The 20,669-nt window shown below is 42.7% G+C and overlaps 1 protein-coding gene across 7 annotated transcripts in view; it reads left to right on the top strand.

Moving 5' to 3' along the window:
• CHD2 (chromodomain helicase DNA binding protein 2) overlaps nucleotides 1-20,669 on the top strand; it is a 111,614-nt gene that overhangs the window by 79,442 nt on the left and 11,503 nt on the right. For 5 of the 7 annotated variants that reach the window (XM_010832154.1, XM_010832152.1, XM_010832156.1 and 2 more), the window contains 11 exons: nucleotides 1,242-1,283; nucleotides 1,838-1,977; nucleotides 4,849-4,987; nucleotides 5,171-5,321; nucleotides 6,432-6,554; nucleotides 7,780-7,908; nucleotides 8,740-8,880; nucleotides 10,578-10,712; nucleotides 15,090-15,268; nucleotides 17,254-17,353; nucleotides 19,884-20,097. In XM_010832154.1, coding sequence (XP_010830456.1) covers nucleotides 1,242-1,283; nucleotides 1,838-1,977; nucleotides 4,849-4,987; nucleotides 5,171-5,321; nucleotides 6,432-6,554; nucleotides 7,780-7,908; nucleotides 8,740-8,880; nucleotides 10,578-10,712; nucleotides 15,090-15,268; nucleotides 17,254-17,353; nucleotides 19,884-20,097 — 1,493 coding nt within the window. Of the gene's footprint in view, nucleotides 1-1,241; nucleotides 1,284-1,837; nucleotides 1,978-4,848; nucleotides 4,988-5,168; nucleotides 5,322-6,081; nucleotides 6,196-6,431; nucleotides 6,555-7,779; nucleotides 7,909-8,739; nucleotides 8,881-10,577; nucleotides 10,713-15,089; nucleotides 15,269-17,253; nucleotides 17,354-19,883; nucleotides 20,098-20,669 lie in introns of those variants that run through there. The other 2 variants (XR_824549.1, XM_010832158.1) reach the window with 2 other exon arrangements.

Here is a 20,669-nt window from a genome sequence, read left to right as displayed (position 1 = left end):
GACAGTTTTTGCCAGTGTTCTTGTTGCTTTTGTGAAGGAGCAGATTTTCAGGGGTTCTTATTACTCCATCATTCCTAGAATGCTTCTCTGTCTCACTATTATTTTGAAGTAGGCTCAAAGGACATATTTCAGATGTAAAGTATGTGAGTATATGTCAAGAAAGAGAAATGCAGAGTTGGGGAGTAGCCCTCAGGCTGGCTTTCACACACAGCACTTTCCTAATCCTTGTACCCATGCTGTTCCTTTGATGTTGTTTCTTAGCTGTTGTCACGTTCATCACCACTTTTAAGAATCGCTACGCCTTCTCTTTTCATTTTTTTCTCCATGGTATGTCTTCTTTCACTGTTAGCTAACCAGATAATTTGGCATTTTATAGTGATGACCTTCATATATTGTGAATCTTGGTTTTTAGTGAAAGTGCTAGTGGTTGGCTCTAGGGAGGGGAACAGATTACACATATATTGGCATTTAGCATAGTTTAGGCTAGAGACTTGTGGAAGGATGATTAGGTTTTAGGTTGGAGACACCGTTTGGCAGAAGGAGTCAGAGTTTCCAAAATAGTTTTGCCTAAAAAGTTTAAAATCATATATTTTACTTTGCCTCATTACAAAAAGTACTTGAGGCAGTCCTAAAACTCTTCTAGTTGTATTATTGACCAGAACATAATGGAAAATATTGTAGTATGGAATTGGAAGTAACAGCAGTGGACTGAATAGACCAGTAAAACTGTACGGGATTTTATCATAAGACTTGTGGTTACTAAATCATTTATTACCTATTACCTATTAACTTGTACCTTCTAAAACTGATAGTACTAGAGTTAAGCCATTTCCTTGGAGAAGAACACTCCAGTGTTCTTGCCTGGAGAATCCCAGGGACAGGGGAGCCTGCTGGGCTGCTGTCTACGGGGTCACACAGAGTCAGACACGACTGAAGCGACTTAGCAGCAGAGTTAAGCCACCATACTCAATTACATCCCTAAGCAGTTTCATGACCAGTCACTGAGAATAAAGTTGATCTTTGGTTTGAAAAGCTTTTTAGCACTCATTTTAAGTTGGCCATTTTCAAAGGCATTCAATATTTACTCGTGTAGTGGCAGTTGCAAGGATTGGGCAAAATCTCTTTTTGACCATTTTCATGTTTTTGACCATTTTTATGGCTTATATTTCGTCACAGGATGTGTTTGCACCAGCATAGCCGAAGTCTGCTTTTTAAATGTGATTTATTAATCATTTTCCTAGGTTCATCAAGGCGTATAAGAAGTTTGGTCTCCCTCTTGAACGGTAAGCTTAGTAACACAATAGTTTCTTATCCACCTCTTTTTCCCTTCTGTTACGTAGCAGTTTCTTTTTTTGGTTCTGTTTTCCATTTTTAAGGTCTGGCACCTATTGACAGTGATTTTTTAGACATGACATGCTCCAGATGACTTGGAGATCAACAAAACATTTTGCAGATGTAACTGCACTTTGCTTCTAGGAACATTGCAGTGAATGGAAGTAGGCTGGAGAAAGGAAAGTGAGCACAAAGAGGCAAACTAGTGCTGATAGCTTCTGGGCACGTCACCCGACGGCCCATTTAGTTAATAAAGAAAGCTGAGCCCTTTCCCCTGTTTTCTGAATTAGTCTGCTTTTGTGGACTCTTCCAAGTCAAATTCTTTATGATGGAAAGTGAGTAAGTTAGTCATAGTCACTGCTGGAGGGTTCTTGTTGGAGCCTTGAACAGTCAGATGAGGAATGAAGAGAAAAGTGTCTTTGCAGGAACAAGCTTACGCAAAACCAAGCGGTAGCTCACTTGGGCACAGGCCTTGAGGGCTGTCCCGGTATGTGTCTCTCCTCAGGCTGGAGTGCATCGCACGTGATGCTGAGCTGGTAGATAAGTCTGTGGCGGATCTGAAGCGCTTGGGGGAACTGATTCACAACAGCTGTGTGTCAGCAATGCAGGAATATGAAGAGCAGCTGAAAGAAAATGCCAGCGAGGGTAAGTCAGCAAGTCTGCCTCAGTGATGCTCACAGACCTGGATCGGGATCTCTGCCGCTCAGGGGTCTCTTCTCCTCACTCTTTCTTCACACTTGTATCCTGTGCTTGCCCTCCTTTTTGGAAGTGTGTATTCTCACCTGCCTTTATTTATGTGAGCTCAGTTGTTAGATCCCAAAGATTTACTCCCAAACGAAGTTGATTTGCCCAGGGTGCAGAGCACTGAACAAGTGGAATGATTTCTTTTAATGTTACTGTAGAAAGTTCACGTTGGCTTGGATGATGTAAAGATCTGAGGAGGTAAAGCCTGACTGGGCACGATTGTATCGTGGTTGCAAGAGAGCACATTACAGAGCACCAGAAGGAATTATCTTGGATGCACATACAGGTGTTGTTTTGTCGTGTAAAGGATTTAGAGGATTAATCCAAATAGACAAAGCAGTAGCTGAATATTATAAAACTCTTTGTGAGCGTGAGTCTTTTTTGGCACTAGAATTTGACCTGTAGCATGTTTTCTCTTATACACCAAAAGCACTTTTGCCTGTCCTCTACAAGCAGGAGGTGTCAGGAGAGAGCTGAGGTCCTTGTTGTTAAAGGATGCCGTTACAGTTGACCCTCAAAGAGATGAAGGTGTGACCATTCCAGTTCCCTGGCCTGTGGTGTATCTGTGCAGTTGCCTCCATTCTTGTCTCCCTTCACTGAGGTTACTCACAGGAGGCTCTGTCAGCTGTGATTAAGGGTTCACATGTGGGAGGCAGCCAGTGTACCTGGAATCTTGGTCCTGATGGTTCTCAGCTGCAAGATCTGAGACAAGTGATAGCCTTTCAAGGATCTGGTGCAGAATGGAGTAGTAGCCCTGAGTCAGTGGGCTTGGATGGCCACTTGAATAATTTCATACATGTGAAGTGCTTGTCGTCATGTTTGCCTTGCAGTGTTAGCTATTTCACCAAGTAGAGCATTATTTGTGCTCCGAAATTTTCTTCTTTATACTATTACTGAAAGTAATAGAATTTTAAAATACCTTGAATATAGTCAAAAACATTTTTTAGGTGTGGTTTTTGTTTTTTTTTCCCCATGAAAGAAAGAAAAACTTGAGTGGTATGGACAATGATCCAAATTTGTGCTTTTATAGCACCCAGAATACATTCAAAAGTAAACCTTAGCATTACAGTGCTTTTCTTTTTTCCTTGTAATTGGTTTGAATAAGTATTACACTCATATGGCTCAAAAATGAAAACCAACTATCCCTGTTTCTTGTCTCTTTCTAGAAATGTAAAATATATATATATGTTCAAAAAAGGAATAGATACTATTTTAACACAGTTGGTGATGTGGCATGCATACTGTTGTACCTTGCTTTGTCCATCTCACAGCATATTTGGGAATATTTCCTTGTGACAGGTGCCCCCTCGCCCACATACCTCTTTTCTCTGCTTATTCACAATCTGAATCTGATGGATTGCTTCCTCTGGGCATTACTTAACTTATTTCCATATACCTGTATTTTCTATAAACTGGCATTGAGTGTATTCCTGAGTCCAGGTTTCCTGCATTGGCAGACGAATTCTTTAGCATATGCCACCAGGAAAGCCCCTTCCATAGACCTGTATTTTCTGTACACTGGCACTTAGTGTAGTCCTGAATCCAATTTCCAATTCTAGTGTAAGATTATTGATACCTCTTTTCTCAAGCCAAGAAATTTTTGTTCCTAGAAATGTTAGCATAATCATGTATTTGTCTCACACGTGTTTCCAAATATTAATATCCAATTTTCCGGTTTTTTTTTTTTTTTTGGTTTGAATTTTTGTTTGTTTGTTTTGGCTGTCTCTCAGCTTGCTTGGTCTTAGTTCCCTGGATTGAACCTGGGCTGTGGCAGTGAAAGCCTGGAGCCCTAACCATTAGACTGCCAAGGAATTCCCCCGGTGTTACTGTTAACAATAAGACTTCTCAATGCAAAGTCTGATTCTTTTGCATTTCTTTTTGTCCTTAAAATCCATGCATTAGCAATGTACGAAGTACTGTGTTTTAAAATTGTTTGAAATTGTTCTTTTCCCTGTGTGGTTATGCCACCAACTTATAATATGTAGTTCAGTATCTTTTGTTTACATTTCAGTTTCTAGGGACTGCTTTTCTTGTTTTTATGAAACTGTGTGTGTTTTAATTATGTAAACCATTTGCATGGCCCAGAGTCAGAACTGTCAAATAAGGAACGCATGGAGAACCTTGCCTTCATCCCTGTCCCCGGGGCTGTCTTTTCTCCCACAGACAAGTGCCGTTATCTCACGGATTTCGACTTTGGCCAGAAAGTCTGTGGTTAGAGTTGACCTGCTTTGTTTTTGCCTCTAGGATTACTTTAATTTGAAACTCGAGCTAGGGATAACCTTTCCATGACTTATTTTGTTCATCCTTTCAAATGTGTTAGGTATTAACTTGATCTCAGGCTTTTATAGTAAAGAAGTTCATTTTAAAAAAAATTATCGATGGGTTAGAAAAACAAAAGAAAAATCTTAAGTGTTTATATCACTCCTTGAAAATCTTCTTTCATTAGTTTTAGAGCCAAAGTATAAAACAAAGAGGAAGATTAAAATACAATTATAAACACTGCTGGACTGAAAAATTCTAAATCTTAAAAAACCGAACTGTTTAGAGATTATTTTACAAACATTAATTGAGAAAACTTTTTGCCTTATTGATTGTATCTTTGGATTAACAGTAAACCAGAGATATACATTGAGGGAATAAGAGAGCATTTAGGATTGTTCACCTGCGTTTTCTATGAATTCTCACGTATAGTGAGAATTCTGTATACTACTTCTGTGTACACTTCTGAACAGTGAATTCTCATGTAACAAATATGCAATTGATGTTCTTTAGGCAAAGGACCAGGGAAAAAGAGAGGCCCAACTATCAAGATATCTGGGGTTCAGGTTAATGTGAAATCTATTATCCAACATGAAGAAGAGTTTGAGATGCTGCATAAATCTATCCCTGTAGACCCTGAAGAAAAAAAAAAGTGAGTATAACATGTACCCACGCACGGGTGGTTGTGCCATTAGAAAACAGATTTGAAGTTACAGAGTAGTATTTTCATTGTCTTTTTGATGTACTAGAATGCTTTGTCTATGTTCATTTGTGTTTATTTCCAAATCAGAAAGGCCTCTCCTCTCACGTCTTCCTGCTTTGGAAAACTTTTCAGATATTGCTTATCCTGTCGTGTCAAGGCTGCACATTTTGATGTTGAATGGGGAGTAGAGGACGACTCTCGTCTATTGCTGGGAATTTATGAACATGGCTATGGAAACTGGGAGCTAATTAAAACGGACCCAGAGCTTAAGTTAACTGACAAAGTAAGTGATTATCTGTGGTGCTGGAGATTTCTAGAAGATTTGTTGTATATCTTTTTATCAATGACTTACTTTTAACTGTTTTCTGAGGGGTGGGGGATCAAATAAAGATTAGTACAACAGTAAATTCCTGGGGTTTCTATCCTTGAAAACATTACTGTCTTTAGTGGACTGTGGCACTATTTCAGAGCTGAAGATAATAGCCAGGTGAAATTTTGGGGAAATATATAGGAGAAATCTTAAAATTCTGATATTTATCGTAGGTTAGATCTCATTGCAACAAATACCAGGGTTGGATTATTAATAATAAAAGCACTCCTCAGCCTGAGTTGTTGGCACTTTCTTTAAAACGATATTGGATCAGTTCTCCACCTGGAGAAAGAATGAGCCATGCCTTGGTATTTTTTGTAATGGAGTTAAACACGGGCTGTACTTCTCCCACAAAATTAAGCCTCCCACCCTATCCGTTGCACATCAGGCTGCCTAGTAGTGAGGCCGTGCTCAGAGCTGTAAGCAGGGAAAGCTGACTGGCTCAAATTTTCGTAGGATGCGCTCCATGTTGGGCTCCCGGCAGGGCTTTTCCCGGCACGTCCCTCAGTGCTCATCCCAGGTGCGGTGTTCTCAGAGGGTGCCAGCACCCTGCCATAAGCACTGAGACCACATCCAGCCTGGCCAGGAGGCCCAGCTGCGTCCTGGCGTAGCTCAGTGCTCTCCGGCAATGCTCTAAGAAGCATTTTCAATCTAAAACGAAGCTTTAACCTAGCTCCAGGGATTCCCTGCTCCTGGAAGGAGGAAATCCACGACGGCTGGGATGCTCTAGCAGACGAAGCCAACAAGCCCCTCCTACCTGAGTTGTTCTACCCTGTTAACAGCACAGGTAGGAGCCAGTGGGAGAGCTGGATTTCTCCATCCCATTTTGTAAAATGAGAACGGCTCATAAGGGATGTTCAGTGACTGGGAGCCATGGACATGAGATAGGATCTGAGGCTTTATCTGTGTTCTGGGTGGTTGGGGAGGGAAAGGATCGTTTAGCTGTTTGTCATCTCTGTTCATCCTGATCCACTAACCGGGCTGTGGGCCATGCTGGGTGCTTCTCTTCCTTTCCTGTTGAAGATTCTGCCCGTGGAGACAGATAAAAAGCCCCAGGGGAAGCAGCTGCAGACCCGAGCAGACTACTTGCTGAAGCTGCTCAGGAAGAGTCTGGAGAAGGAGGGCGCTGTGACGGGCGGGGAAGAGGTGAGTGCAGCTGCCGGCCTGGCGTCCCCCGGGGCCTGAGGCTCCTGCCCTGCAGGGTTAGGTGGGCAAGAGATGCCCCTTCCGGGTGCAGCACAGAATGCTATCCTCTCCTTGTCAGCTGTTGCTACTGGGAATTCAGTGGTAATGGTTTGGTTGGTAATGGTAGGAATGTTCGTGTAGTAATTGAACACCTAAACACCTTGGCATAAACCCATTCTTCTAGAATACTGCCTCAAAATAGTTCTCATCTCTCCCAGTGCCACTGGTCTAGATAGACTTTCGCTATTGCTTTATGCCGTTTCCTTGATTTTGGAATATAGATCTTGTTACTGTCTGAACATCACTGCATTTGCCTGTTCCAGCTAACACTGGCTACGTGTAGTCACAGGTCCCAGGGATAAAATGGGTAATTAGGATACACAGTTAATTCAGACAGTGGACTTCAGTTGCAGTGAGTGACCTTACCTGCTCAGTGAAAGATTTCAGCTGAGTTACTAATGGACTCCTCCTTTACCTTTTATTTCCTCAACTTGTCATTTCTCTTCAAGCCTGGAAAGATGCAAATCACAGTTAGGAGATAGTTCAGGTTACAGCCAGTACCAGTAGCCTTTGTGTGTACACACTCCTTAAGTGCTCCCAGAGCTATGCCATTTGCGTTAATTTCCCTGCATTATAAACAAAGCAAATTTCAGAAAACAAAAAATCCCAATCCCATACTTTGTCCTTAACAAAGTCCCATTATGTAAGTAATGTCACTCTTCACATAATATGTTGAGGATATTCTGTAAGTTAGGTTCTGGAGAGAGAGATGAGACCATGGTTTTTACTTTTGGATAATGCTATATCTGAGTGGATAAACACATTTTCCTTATTTTTAGATACAGCATGCTTCTCCATTTTTTTATGTTCCTGTTACTATCTTTTGCATATTATTTTTCTTCTTATTTGTGCATAAGGTGATTTTCCTTCTTTTGAATTTTGTCTTGAGATTGAATTCCAAAAAATGGAGTCAGTGGGTTCACGAATATGGACATTTGTGTGAGGCACAGAATGATTTATTTTTTCCTCCTTCAGATAAAATTGATTGCACTACCATGAATTTTCTTTTTGAGTTTCCTCTTTTGAATTATGTGGCTGCTACTATTCAAAGAATCGTAATGTTATGTGGTCATACTTTTGAGGGACTTGATTTGTAGTTTTATCATCATTTTCTTCTGGTTTCCAGGCCAAATTAAAGAAGCGGAAGCCTCGAGTGAAAAAGGAAAACAAAGCACCGAGGCTGAAGGACGAGCATGGAATTGAGTTTTCATCTCCTCGACACTCAGACAATCCATCAGAAGAGGGAGAAGTAAAGGTGTGAGGCTGCGTTTCAGTTGAGATGATTTTCTAAGTTACATTTATTGTGCCAGCTGGTGTAAAACCATTTGAAGTGTGTTTGGTTTACATACCAGAGTAGGTAAAATGGAAATAGAAATACGTGTATCTTTGCTTAACATGTGAGAGAGGAATATAGTTGTTCATGTAAAATCAGTGATTGAAATAATGAAAGCAAATAAAGGGAACCACGAAATTTAGTGATAAATGGCAGCTGATGCTCAGCCTCACTGTTGGGATGATAAGGAGTGGTGGAGACTGGTCAATCAGGGAGCACATGCCTCATGCATAGGGGCACCTATGATGCAGTTCATTGTTGGGCCAATAAAAACTCTTTGTGGTTCAGATTTGGCCCAGATCTGTCCGTTTGTAACCTCTGGTCTAAGGAAAGTGAAAAGTAACGTGGTAGCATTCAGCCTGTTGAATCAGGGACTGAAAACTATGGAATTTTATTTTGTTGCACTTTGAGGTTAGTTTCAGGAGGCTCAGAAGTGGGTATATGAACTAGCGTGGATTTGAGTCAAGCATACATAAATTCAAATTGTAGCAACCTTACCAGTTACTACCTAGCAATAAGCTCTTTGGTCTTCAGTTTTTTCCATGGGAATAATGATGCCTATGTAGTGAAGAGCATCTGCCTCTATAGGCTTCAGTTGAAGCAGACGGCTTTAAGGCTGTGCTTGAGAACACGCTTCTGTGGGCGCAGTGATGAACGATTGAGGGCAGTGCTTTCTAGTTTTTTTTTTCCTAGAAAGTAAACGAGGGAATAAAAAGTTTGTGGCAAAAGCTCACAGCCCCATTTGTTTTCTAGGATGATGGCTTAGAAAAAAGTCCAACGAAAAAGAAACAGAAGAAGAAAGAGAACAAGGAGAACAAGGAAAAACAAATGAGTTCTAGGAAAGACAAGGAAGGGGACAAGGAAAGGAAGAGGTCGAAAGACAAGAAAGAGAAGGTACCAGTGTTGTTCTACTTCCTGAGATGCCCACAGCCTTTGGGATTCCCTTCTAGGATTTAGAAATAAAACGGGGTTTGAGGGCCCTGAAAGAATCGTCATTTCATGACTATATCCCAGGAGGAAGGATGGGGCTTCCCGTCAGGATGCCTGCAGTTCTCCCTGCAGAGAGGGGGCAGTGTGTGCGTGGCGGTATTCTTCAATGTAGAAGCCTTGCTCTTTTATTACACATTTCAGAGAGGGTGTTAGAATGAGATCAGGAAGTTACGTGATACATGTTCTCAGACTCATGGTAGAAAACCACCATCTACAGATGAATCTGAATACATGAAAGGTTTAGAGTTCGAACCAGATACTATCAAGAGTAGAAATGGGTTAAAAGCCTTGTTATTGTGTAATCTTCATATTTCGGTTTTATGAAGTTCATTCCAAACCTAGAATTCTGGTTCAGTGTTGAATCTTGCTGACTTCTGATGAAGTTATTTTTCAGTTAATCTTTATAATCATTGTTAAAACATACAAATAACTGAATTCTACCACCACTTATAAGTCTAACAGATTTCTTGATGAGGACATATGAAACTTTTTTTTTATTATATGCATATAAGAACAAATATAAAAATTTGTTTAGGAAACAAATTTGTAGAAAAATTAGGCCAGGCTATTTGGATTGCCTTTTCTTCCCACATAGCAATATATCACAAATAGTTTTCCAAGCAAATAAATAAAAGTTAAAGCCATTTTTAGTAGATAAGGAAGATTTTGTTTGATTGTAACTTTTTGGAAGTAATTTAAGTTTCCCATATGGACATTGCTTTCAAATTTCTAATTATAAACTCTGTTGTGACACATATCTTTCTTTGCATTTGTGCTTCTGCAGAAAGATACCTTTAAAATGAAATATTTAAAAAATAGATGGACAGAGAACGATTTAACCAGCAACCGTGTACCCGATATTGGTACCAGCAACAGATATTGCAGCTGCTGACATTTTTCTTGTTTACTTCAAGTGGTTTTTTTCCGGCTGCTGTGTTTGGTGCTCCACACACCCATTACCAAACGCCCCTCAGTTGGAGCTCCCCTCTGTTCCTTCTCCCAGTTTCATTACTGTCCTCTGTAACACTGCTCTGACATTGGTATGAAACCACCTTACCCATGCTTTTATACTTTTCCTACATGTTACGTAATCATAAGCAAAGCATAGTATTGTTTTATGTTTTTAAATGTTCATACCTACAGTTAGTTTTTATTTGTATCTGTATCTCCATCATTCTGCACCCTTTCATGGATAAATGAGCTTCATCCACCTGCATTCATATAAATTCAGTCACTTAAACTATCTTAGTTATTTAGATTGAAGCATATGTTCGTTCTTAAGCTGTTAATAAAGTTGCTTCTTGCTCCTCTGTTGGAGCTCTTCAGTTTACAGTCTTAACCTCTTGATGACATTTTTGTACATTTCATCGATTAGGCGATAGAAGCCAAAATAGCACTGATGAAGCTAAAATTCTGTTTAGAGACAGGAATGGGAATGATATATGATTAAACTGTTAATTGAATGTGTTTGGCTTCATGATATCTTGAAACTGAGGCCGTCTAGTATACCCACTTACAGTGATGTGACGCAGCGAAGAAGTCCGAATGCAGGACAGGAGCACACAAATGACAATGACTCCTTGTAACTCTTTTCTGAAAAGCCTAAAGGTGGTGATGCCAAATCTTCAAGTAAATCCAAGCGCTCTCAGGGCCCTGTCCATATCACAGCAGGAAGCGAACCCGTCCCCATTGGAGAGGATGAGGAGGATGATCTGGACCAGGAGACGTTCAGCATAGTAAGTTCTGGAATCGAGGGGGCGGGGTCTGCAGCTGCCGTGCTTGCCTCTCCCAGTTCCTGCGGCCCAGCTAGTCGGTCTAGTAGGTCTAGTAAGCAGCATGGCGTGAGACGAGGCTGGGGTCCGGCCGTGTGAGCCGGAGCAGTGGTGAGCGTGGCCTGTTTCACATGCTCCTGTGTTGTGGGCGAGGAGCTGAGCCACGGCCTGGGGTGTGGTGCAAGCCGCGGCGCGCCGCCTCCTAGGAGACAGGGACGCTGAGGGGAGAGTCATGGACCAGGCCTTGCACAGGATGGTGACAGGCCAGCGCGTCCTCAGGGGCGTGCCCCTCATCAGAGCTGTGGGCGCGTGCCTTACTGTGCTGCACTCGTCCCCTTTCTCCTCCTCTCTTGAGGTCGCTTCCTCTCCCAAACTTGCCTATATCACTGTTCACTTGATTCCAGTGTATGTTCATTTAGTTTTGAAGAAAAAGTGGTCTTCCAACTCTCAGAATATTCCTCCTCTGCGGCAGCAGTGGATAGAATTTTGACCTCGTCCTGTAAGAGTCTTCTCTCGTTTTACCCTTTTTTGTGTGTGTCTATGTTCCCAAAAACCTATATGCATATGTGTATTTTTTTTTCTCTTCACGCTTATCTCATTTTTCTTAAATCTCTTTACTCTTCTTCCTGTGAGCTCTCTGAGGGAAAGTACTATGTCTTCTAAAGTAGGTGTAGATGATAGAAGTATCTCAGTAAGTGAGTAAATGAATAAATTAATTACACAACCGCCTCTCTGATCTGTTTCTGGTTCTTCCTTGACCCAGTATTTATAGGAGAACATCATTAGCTAATGCTTCTGTGGTACCATACTATTTTAAAAGTGGCTTTTACCCAACATTGTAAATCAGCTGTTTGTTGCTCTTGTTCAGTCGCTGAAGTCATCCCCGACTCTTTGCCACCCCGTGGACGGTAGCCCTCCAGGTTCCTCTGTCCATGGGATCTCCCAGGCAAGAATATTAGAGCGGTTGCCATTTGCTTCTCCAGGGGATCTTCCTGACCCAGAGATCGAACCTGCGTTTCCTTCACTGGAAGGCAGATTCTTTACCACTGAGTCATGAAGGAAGCATCAATCAACTGCACCTGAATTTTAAAAAAAAAAAAGAAGAAGGAAATCGCATTTATATATTCCAGCTCATTTACTCTTGTTTTTATATTATGATATCTTTTAAAAATGCAGACAATTTTCAGAAATATAATAGGCATTGATAGAGGTACCACAAAGTTTTGTCAGGTCTGAATTTTTTAAGGCTCAGACTCTAAAGTTGAAGCTCCTGGCTCTGCTTTGTTTCCTCCCCAGCAGTGACCACAATTCTAGTTCGATGTAGTTCTCATGTGTCGTAGTTCTCATGTGTGACTTCAGAGTTTTACTACTTAATCTCTTTAAAGACAGTAATAGTTCACATAATCAGCCAGGTATTGTTAGTGTGCTTTTTGTGTATTTTCTCCATGACAACCTGTGAGGTAAGTATTATCTCTGTTTTACCCCTTAAAAAATAATGTGAGGAGAGTTAAGTAACTTGTCCTTTTTCACAGAGTTAAGATGTAGAGCTAAGATCTGACCCACACGATTTGACCCACGAGTCTGGGTTCTCCCCATGACACTGCGCATCCTCCCAACTGTCCATAAGCAGCATGACTGCTGCTTCCCAGGTCTGGAGCCTGCTGATAAACGCCACACTGTGTATCTTGTAGCCTGCTTCAGCATGCACAGTTTTGAGATTTATTCATGTTGTTAATTGTGTCTCTGATTTCAGTGTTTCCTGTTATTCTGTTTCATGATTTCCACAATTCATTCTTTATCCTATTGATGGACATTGGGGTTTTCCAAACGTTCACCACTACAAATAGGCTACAGTGACATTGTAAATATATCATCAAACGTGTGTGTAATAGCTTCTCTAGTGTGTAGCTTGTGCAGAAAAGCCGGGTGTTTGTTTGGGTCCACACTTCTGCTTTATTAGATGTTGCAGAATTCATCTTCAAGGCAATTGTAAAGATTTGCTCTCTTTCTAGTGATGAGTGTGAGTTCTAGGTGCTTCCCAGTCTTGGAAACACTTGGTAATTTCTGACTTCTTACTGCTGCTGCTAAGTCACTTCAGTGGTGTCCGACTCTGTGCGACCCCATAGACGGCAGCCAACTAGGCTCCCCCCTTCCCTGGGATTCTCCAGGCAAGAACACTGGAGTGGGTTGCCATTTCCTTCTCCAACACATGAAAGTGAAAAGTGAAAGTGAAGTCGCTCAGTCGTGTCCGACTCTTAGCGACCTGATGGACTACAGCCCACCAGGCTCCTCCGTCCATGGGATTTTCCAGGCAAGAGTACTGGAGTGGGGTGCCATTGCCTTCTCCTTTGTCTGCCTTCTTAATTTTTGCCAATCTAAGAGGTATGAAAAAATTGGCTAGTGGTGGTGTTGAACATTTATTTTCATATTTATCAGGTATTTGTGTTTCCAGTGAATTGCCTGTTCATATCTTTTGCCTATTCTAGATAACTTTTATATCCATACCTTTCCCCCCCCAAAACTGAGCATTTGTATTTCTCAAAAAACTTCAAGATAATTCTGATATGCGTCTGGATTTTTAAAAGTGATTACAGTAGTCCTTACCTTTTCTATAGGAATCTTGTTCATGATACTAATCTTTTGTCTGTTACAGTCATTACAGGTATCTTCCAGTTTATCTTGTGTCCTTTTTAAAACTTTAAATATAATACTGAAAAGCAGATTTTAGGTATATGGCTATGGAGATTATCACGAAGTGATGGGAGTTTGTTGGATTTTTGTTGTTATGTAGTTATGTGGACATGTGGCTTACTGGTTCCTTATACTGGATACTTAGTGGCTGACAGCCATGCCCTACAGGTCAGAGAAATACTCCTGACTTACTCTGTGGTAATTTCCTTCTCAGTTCTTAGTTTTATCCTGGTTTTCGGACATTGGACTCTGGGAGTGGTCCCTGATATTATCTTAAAAATGTTTTCCACTTCTTCTCTGTCAATCCTACGTTTCTTGGAGATCTCCTCAGCTTTGTTTCTGAGAAGAAATGCCATTATTTCTTTTGAGGCTTTCGCTTCTTTGTCATTTTATTTCCAGGATCTTTTCCCCCCATGTATTTCTCCTAGATTTGTTTCCATCATTCGTGTTAGATTTTTCCAGATGGCATAGTGCTCCCTGGTTGTCTTCTGATATTTAAGAGTAAGGACTGAGCTTCTGATTGGAACCTCTGAGCATGTGCGTGGCACTTGATCGGCTCTGAGAGTGTTCTTCGTAGGGTGATCTGGCTGGGCTGCTTCCTCAGAAAACTTTAGTCCGGTGGTCAGCATCTTTTGGTTCTTGCTCTTGGGTGGTCAGGTTTTAGGCACAAGAATCCTCCAATTCTCCTGATGGAGGATTAAGACCTGGCTTTCTTCATTCTGGAATCTGCGAGGCAAAAAAAAAACACACCAAAAGCCAAGCTGGTTGGTGGCTCATCTAATATGCATATATTACACATGTATTCCATATAATGCTGTTTTCAGTGCAGCAGGCTTGCCCCTCAACTATGCCTGTGCAGCCCAGTTAAAAGACTTATCCTCTCCAGAGAATAAACTTCCATATATGTTGTTGGGCAGAGTTAGAGATCTGGGTGTCTGTAATGAATCTGAGTATCTATTCCTTTTAGGCAATCTTAAAAAAAAAAAATCCTTATTTTCAGCCTTCACCCCTACTGCCAGTGATACTTAGCAAGCCTTTGGGGGAATAAGTTTGCAGCATAAATCAGGCTGGCTCTCAGCTCTCTAGTAAGTATCTATTAAGTGATTTCACTTGCTGTAATAGTTTGCTGCTGTTGGTTTCTTGGATTTCCCTTGTCTTTGTGGGCTTATCTCTTCTAAAGTCAATTCCTTTACTGTCGTGTTAGTGGATGGAGACAGCAAGAACAAGTTTCTTGTGTTCAGTCCACTGTCTTTATCTGGAAGCCTTTCCCTCAGTTTCTTATAAGCCTGAAGGACTTGTAAATATTTCACCCTGCAGTTTTAGGTAGTTTGTGGTGCCCGGTTTTCAGGTTAGATCTGTAGTTCCGCTTCAGAACTAAGTAGTTGCATCACGAATGCCCCTCTGGCAGATGGGGAAACAGCGGTGTTCTGGAGGCCAAGTAAAGTGTGAACGCCGCTGCTCTGAGCACTGGAGCCGAGACTGGAGCCTGACGTTTTTCTGACTCTCTAACATTTTTCTTTGTTGCCCTGCCTTTCTTTCCCTGCTTCTCTACAAGTGGTCATGTGGCCTGAGGGGGACTGTGTGTTCTCTGGGAGTTCAGGGCACAGGAAGCGTGGGGTGCAGAGGGCTTATGTCTCTCCTCTGTCGCAGTGTAAGGAGCGGATGCGGCCCGTGAAGAAGGCGCTGAAGCAGCTGGACAAGCCTGACAAGGGGCTCAGCGTCCAGGAGCAGCTGGAGCACACGCGGAGCTGCCTGCTGAAGATCGGGGACCGGATAGCCGAGTGCCTGAAAGCTTACTCAGACCAGGAGCACACCAAGCTGTGGAGGAGGTAACCCGCCGTGGCCCCGCACGCCTGTCGCATTGTCTGTCCTGACTTGATGACAGAGTGTGTGTGTGTTAGGGATTCTATTTTTGTTTTATACAACATAACACAGCCACCTAATGAAAACATTTTTTCTCAGCAAAAGCCGACGACTGGCAGCTTACCTGCAGGCTTCAGTTTTCTTTTCCTGAAATAGCCTATTCCTCTGAGGCCAGTCTTGACTGGGTAGGATGATATTATTTTATGAGAGAAATACTGTGGTGCTGGATTTGCTGGCCTGTCCTCAGAATAAAGACTCAGGCTTTGAACCTGGAAGGGATAGAAATCATGTATAATTTCACTGCTCTACCCGTCTCAGGTTAATAGTCAGAGATAATATAACTAATTGGTTAGTTCTGTATCAGCTAATAAGAGGAGGCAAAAGCTCAAACCACTGGAGCTGTGAGTCTTCTTCTCTCTAATAGTTGAAGAACTCAAGTAGTAATTTGGATTAATGCAGTTAATCCAGAACTTCAGTTTGTAAGGCATCATGACTTACATAGGTTCATTTATAATTCATTTCTGATGTTTATAAAACATGCCTGTAATTTCTCAAAGAGAATTGTAACATTAAGTCTCTCTCTATACTCCACAGTTAACTGAACTCATATACTTCACAGTTAATTATCTTTGTGTAATATGCCTAACATCAGTGGATGGATTTTTGAGTGAAAAGGAGATTTAAGCAAACCTCTGTCATGATGCTATTCATAGCATGCTTCACAGCCATGAAAAAAGAACATTTAAGTTTTGAAATGTGACTTGACTTTCCTCTTAGACTGTTCCCAACTTCTGGATCCCTGTATCTAGCCGTCTGGCTCTCTTTTTACCCAGCTTAACCCCTATTGGAAGATAACAAAAGCTCACCATCCTAGTGTATAGTTCCGTGAAGCTAGGCTGGATACTGTGCACTGTGGCCAGTCTGTGTTTAGATGTGCTGGGTACTGTGGTCCTGGCCTGCTGTGGTTCATAAGTAAGTCCTTGCCCACTCATGAGAAACTGTCCCTCATGCAGTGATGCTTGGAAGATCAAGTCTAGTAGGAATTCCAAGAAGGTAGAAACCCGTGCAGAGGAGCAGTCAGGGAGGGAAGACTTGCAAGGGGCAGGCAGGTAGACCGAGCCGGCGTGGGAAAGCAGAGTGGACCTGCTTAGATGGGAGAGTTCTCAGGCTTCAACAAAACGTTGAAAGTGGCTCTTAGGGTTTAAAGCAGGTTGTTAGGATGACTGAAGTGCTGCTACAGAGGACTTGAGAGAGAAAGGTAAATGGCTTTCCGTAGGAGGCCGCAGGTTTACTGGTCAGGAGCTGGACAGTGTTCTCTGAGCGGCACTGCGTGGCGTGGTGTGGCTGCTCTCCAGGACGCGCGCCTTTCCTTCTAGCACACGAGGGTACCTGTGCCTCCGTGTTCTGCACACCTGCTCTACCAGCCACTGCCCTGTTGACAGTCATGCCACGCACAGTGGAATCGGAGCGGGGCAGTCGCTTGGAGTTTCGAAGGCAGGAATGACAGGCTGTGGTGGTGACAGCTGGGAGGAAGGGAGGGGCAGCAGTGCAGAGATGCCCACCTGTACCTGGGTCCCTGGGAGGCGGTGGTGATGACAGACTGCCTGAGGGCCCAGGGAGAACAGAGGTGGGGCGAGAGCTTAGGTCTGAGGTCACAGGCGTCAGGAAATAAGTTAGAGGGGTTTTAGCTGTGAGACGGAACCCTTGTCTCCAGATCAATGTAATATTGATAATGTAATTGTCTCCAGATTGTCAAATTCTGTTGACATTAGTTAGCTTCCGAAGGTGTATTTGTTATTGATGCCAAGACCTGAAAGATCATTTCTCTATTTTTTATACTTGGAAAGTATTCCAAGTATAGCAAAATCAATTAACTTGCCATCCATAAAGAGAAGAGTTATTTTTAAAATTCTATAATTTACCAGAAAAAATTTCTTTTTCTTTTTTTTAGGAACCTATGGATTTTTGTCTCCAAGTTTACAGAATTTGATGCTCGAAAATTGCACAAGTTATACAAGATGGCTCATAAGAAAAGATCTCAAGAAGAAGAGGTAAAAATACAAATTTAAGCCTAATTCATACAAACAGATAAAAACCAGTTCTGCCAAAAAAATTCCCTCATTCCTGTTTTTGTCTCAGGAGATGATCGTAAACTCGTAGGTTGTGGTCTGGAAAGGGCCTGGGGTTCCCTGCTCTTACTTTACAGATGGAGGCCTGGGTCCGAGAGAGGCTGCGGGTGGCTTCTTGCCTGCTGGGTTCTTCCGCCGTCTTAGCCGTGCACTTTGTCCACATACTCCACAAGCAATCAGACTATCGGCTGAGACCTGATGGGTGGTAGTGCCAGTGTACAGGAGCCAGACAGGGCTGGCATTCTGATGAGGGCCTGTTCCTCTGTGTTCTTATGTCCTGGAAGCGTTTACTCACCAGGCCCTTCCCTCCATATGCACCTGTCTCAGCGGTGGCTTATCAGTGTGGCTCTTGAAAGAGGACGTCGTGGGCAGCGCCCGCCTTCTCTCTTCTCTCTGGGCCATGTGCCCTTGGTGTCCTTCCAGCTTTTGCACACAGGGCACCAACCACTTGCGTAAAGGAGCAAACACAGAAGGGCGCCCAGGAGATGCTGCCCCTTCTTTGGTAGCGGGAGATAGGCACGAAGACATTTGGCCGATGCTGCAAGCCAGTGTTCCTTGTTCAAGTGTGTCCATTTGCAGATCTGCTGACTTGCCCTGTGGGCCCTCCCACCAGTTAGCCACGTAGAGCCAGTCTAGGAACACCCAGCACCTCCTTCACCACCCCGTCCACTCCGCGGAGGCCTGCGGGCTGAAGGGCGCTCATCCTCTCCCGGATCGTCAGCACCTGGAGTTGTGCCAGGTGCAGGGCAGCTGTCTCCTGTTGCACGCACGTGTCCTGTGCCAGCACTGCTTTGAGCTGTGGGGCAGCATCGTCAAGTGGTTTATAATTTAGTTTCACATGGAAAAATATATTAGAACAGCAATATACAGGAATACTATAATAACACTTTTGCTGAATGTTAGCGTGAACTTTACGCGTTGTGAAAAGTCTTTGAAAGAATAGTCAGGAAAAGCCCCAGTAAGGAGTGAAACAGTTGGGCAAGGCACTTGAGGGAAGAGGGGAAGTTAGGATAAGTGTAAGTTGGACATATGCTGTAAAGGGTAAAGGGCTCCATCAGTCAGGTTATCAGAAGTTAGATTAAGGTGGTAATGACACTAGTGGGCCTACTAGTTGGGGTTATTGTATACATTCACAGCCTTTCTGGAGGACAATTCAGTAGGGTTTACAGAAAGACTAAAACATGCAGTTCTTCTAAGAATTTAGTTAAAAGAGATAATTATTTAAATATGTTTATGTGGAAATGACTTCATGTATCCATATCAGGGACTATTCAACCATAAATATTATAGTAATATTCAGTAGGTATTCACATAAGATTTTCACAGTACATTAACTGAAAAAAGAATGTTAAATAATACTTTTGTTTAAAACACACACACACATGTGCACACACACACAAGATAGGAGTTCCTCCTATGTAGTCTTGCTTTCCACACTTTTAGTTAACTGCAGTCAGTCATAGTCTTAAAATATTACATTGAAAATTCCAGAGATAAACAATCCAGAAGTTGTAATTTACGCACGGGTTTGAGTAGCGTGGTGAAATCCTGAGCCGTCCTGCTCCATCCTGTCTGGGACGTGACCATCCCTTTGTGCAGCATGCCCACACTGGATTCACTGCCTGTGTGCTAGTTAATTGGTGGCCCTCGGCCGTCACGTCGACTGTTACGGTACTGCAGTGCTGTGTTCACGTAATCCTTATTGTATTTGATGATAGCCACAAAGCCCAAGCGGAGTGACGCCGGCCGTTTGGATGTCCTCTTACTGTGCCTGCCGTGAAGTGCCACGGGCATATGTGCACACGGATTCGGTGCTGTCCTGAGTGTCAGGCACCCACTGAGGGCCTTGGACTGCACCACCCAGGGACTGGGGGGACTACTGTGTATATATATATATAAACACATACCGGCCCAGATTATTAACAGTAATTCCCTTGGTGGTGAGATTTCATGTCACCTCACATTTCTTAGTGTTTCCTTACTATATTTTCTGATGTTTTTATTTTGAATAGTCATTTCTGTGGTAGAGACATGATGTTACTTAGATAGATGTTCATTGTGATGACTTTGGCATGGGAACCAGTTCCCACTGGACCAGTCAGGGGGTTGGTGGTTCTGGTTTCACGTGGTCCAAGATCAGCCTGCAGGAGGGCTGACAGCCTGGCACCTGTTCCTCACCCCAGGCTCTGACAGCCACGGGTCATGGAGACTGGCTTCCTTACAGTGAGGGGCCAGTAGGTGCAGCAGCAGATGGACCTCTGTAGGGTTTTCATGCCCTGGAACTCAGTGGAGTTTATGAGCATTTTTTCTTAAGAAGGTATTAAGCAGCAGGGAAGCCAAGAGGGACTTGTCAAAAATCAAGAGGGAAATGTTCAAAGGTGATGATCTTTATACTGTTCTTGGGTACTGCGCCTAGGATCCTGAGGGTCTTTGGTTTCCTTTGACTCTCCAGGAGCAGAAGAAGAAAGAGGATGTGATTGGTGGTAAGAAACCATTTCGACCAGAGGCCTCAGGTTCCAGCCGTGACTCCCTGATGTCTCAGCCCCACACCCCGCACAACCTTCACCCACAGAAGCCTCACTTGCCTGCCTCTCATGGCCCGCAGATGCATGGACACCCAAGAGACAACTACAGTCACCCCAACAAGAGACACTTCAGTAATGCAGGTGAGTCGTCAGAGAAGCTTTAAGAAGAGGTGACAAAAAAATTGTTTTCCTTTCCAGAGACAGCGGCCCGGCCTTTGTGCTTCATTCTTTTCTCTCACTTTGTTGTCTTCTTTTTTTTCTCAGTGAAATAATACACGAAATAAAGATCCAAAAGGCTTAATTCAACTTTAGGAAGAACATAACTCACACAAGTAAACAAAACACGAACGAGAGACTGAGGGAAACCGTTTACACTGTATATGAGAGTTACATGGTAAACTGGTAATACTGAAAAACCCCTTATGAATTGATAACAGCCGGATGACCAAATACAAAAATGGGCAAAGGTTAGGAATGGACAATTCATTTGGAAGAGGAGATTCAAATGGCCCATAGGACAAGATGAACAGTATTACTACTAGGGAAATGTACGTTAAAGTAACAATAAGTTAACCTTTTTTTTTTAACCCATTCAGATCAGCAAAAATTATAGGGTGAAATTCACACAAATTCCTGAGTGTGACTTGCTACTCCAGAAAATAGTCTGGAGTATCTAAATCCAGAGGCCCATTTTCTGGGAGTCTGTCCTGTAG

This window comes from Bison bison, unplaced genomic scaffold, assembly GCF_000754665.1.
Source record: "Bison bison bison isolate TAMUID 2011002044 unplaced genomic scaffold, Bison_UMD1.0 scf7180017860443, whole genome shotgun sequence".
In the NCBI taxonomy this organism is placed as follows: domain Eukaryota; kingdom Metazoa; phylum Chordata; class Mammalia; order Artiodactyla; family Bovidae; genus Bison; species Bison bison.
Note: the sequence above shows the minus strand (reverse complement) of the source record. Positions and strands in the feature narration are given on the sequence as shown.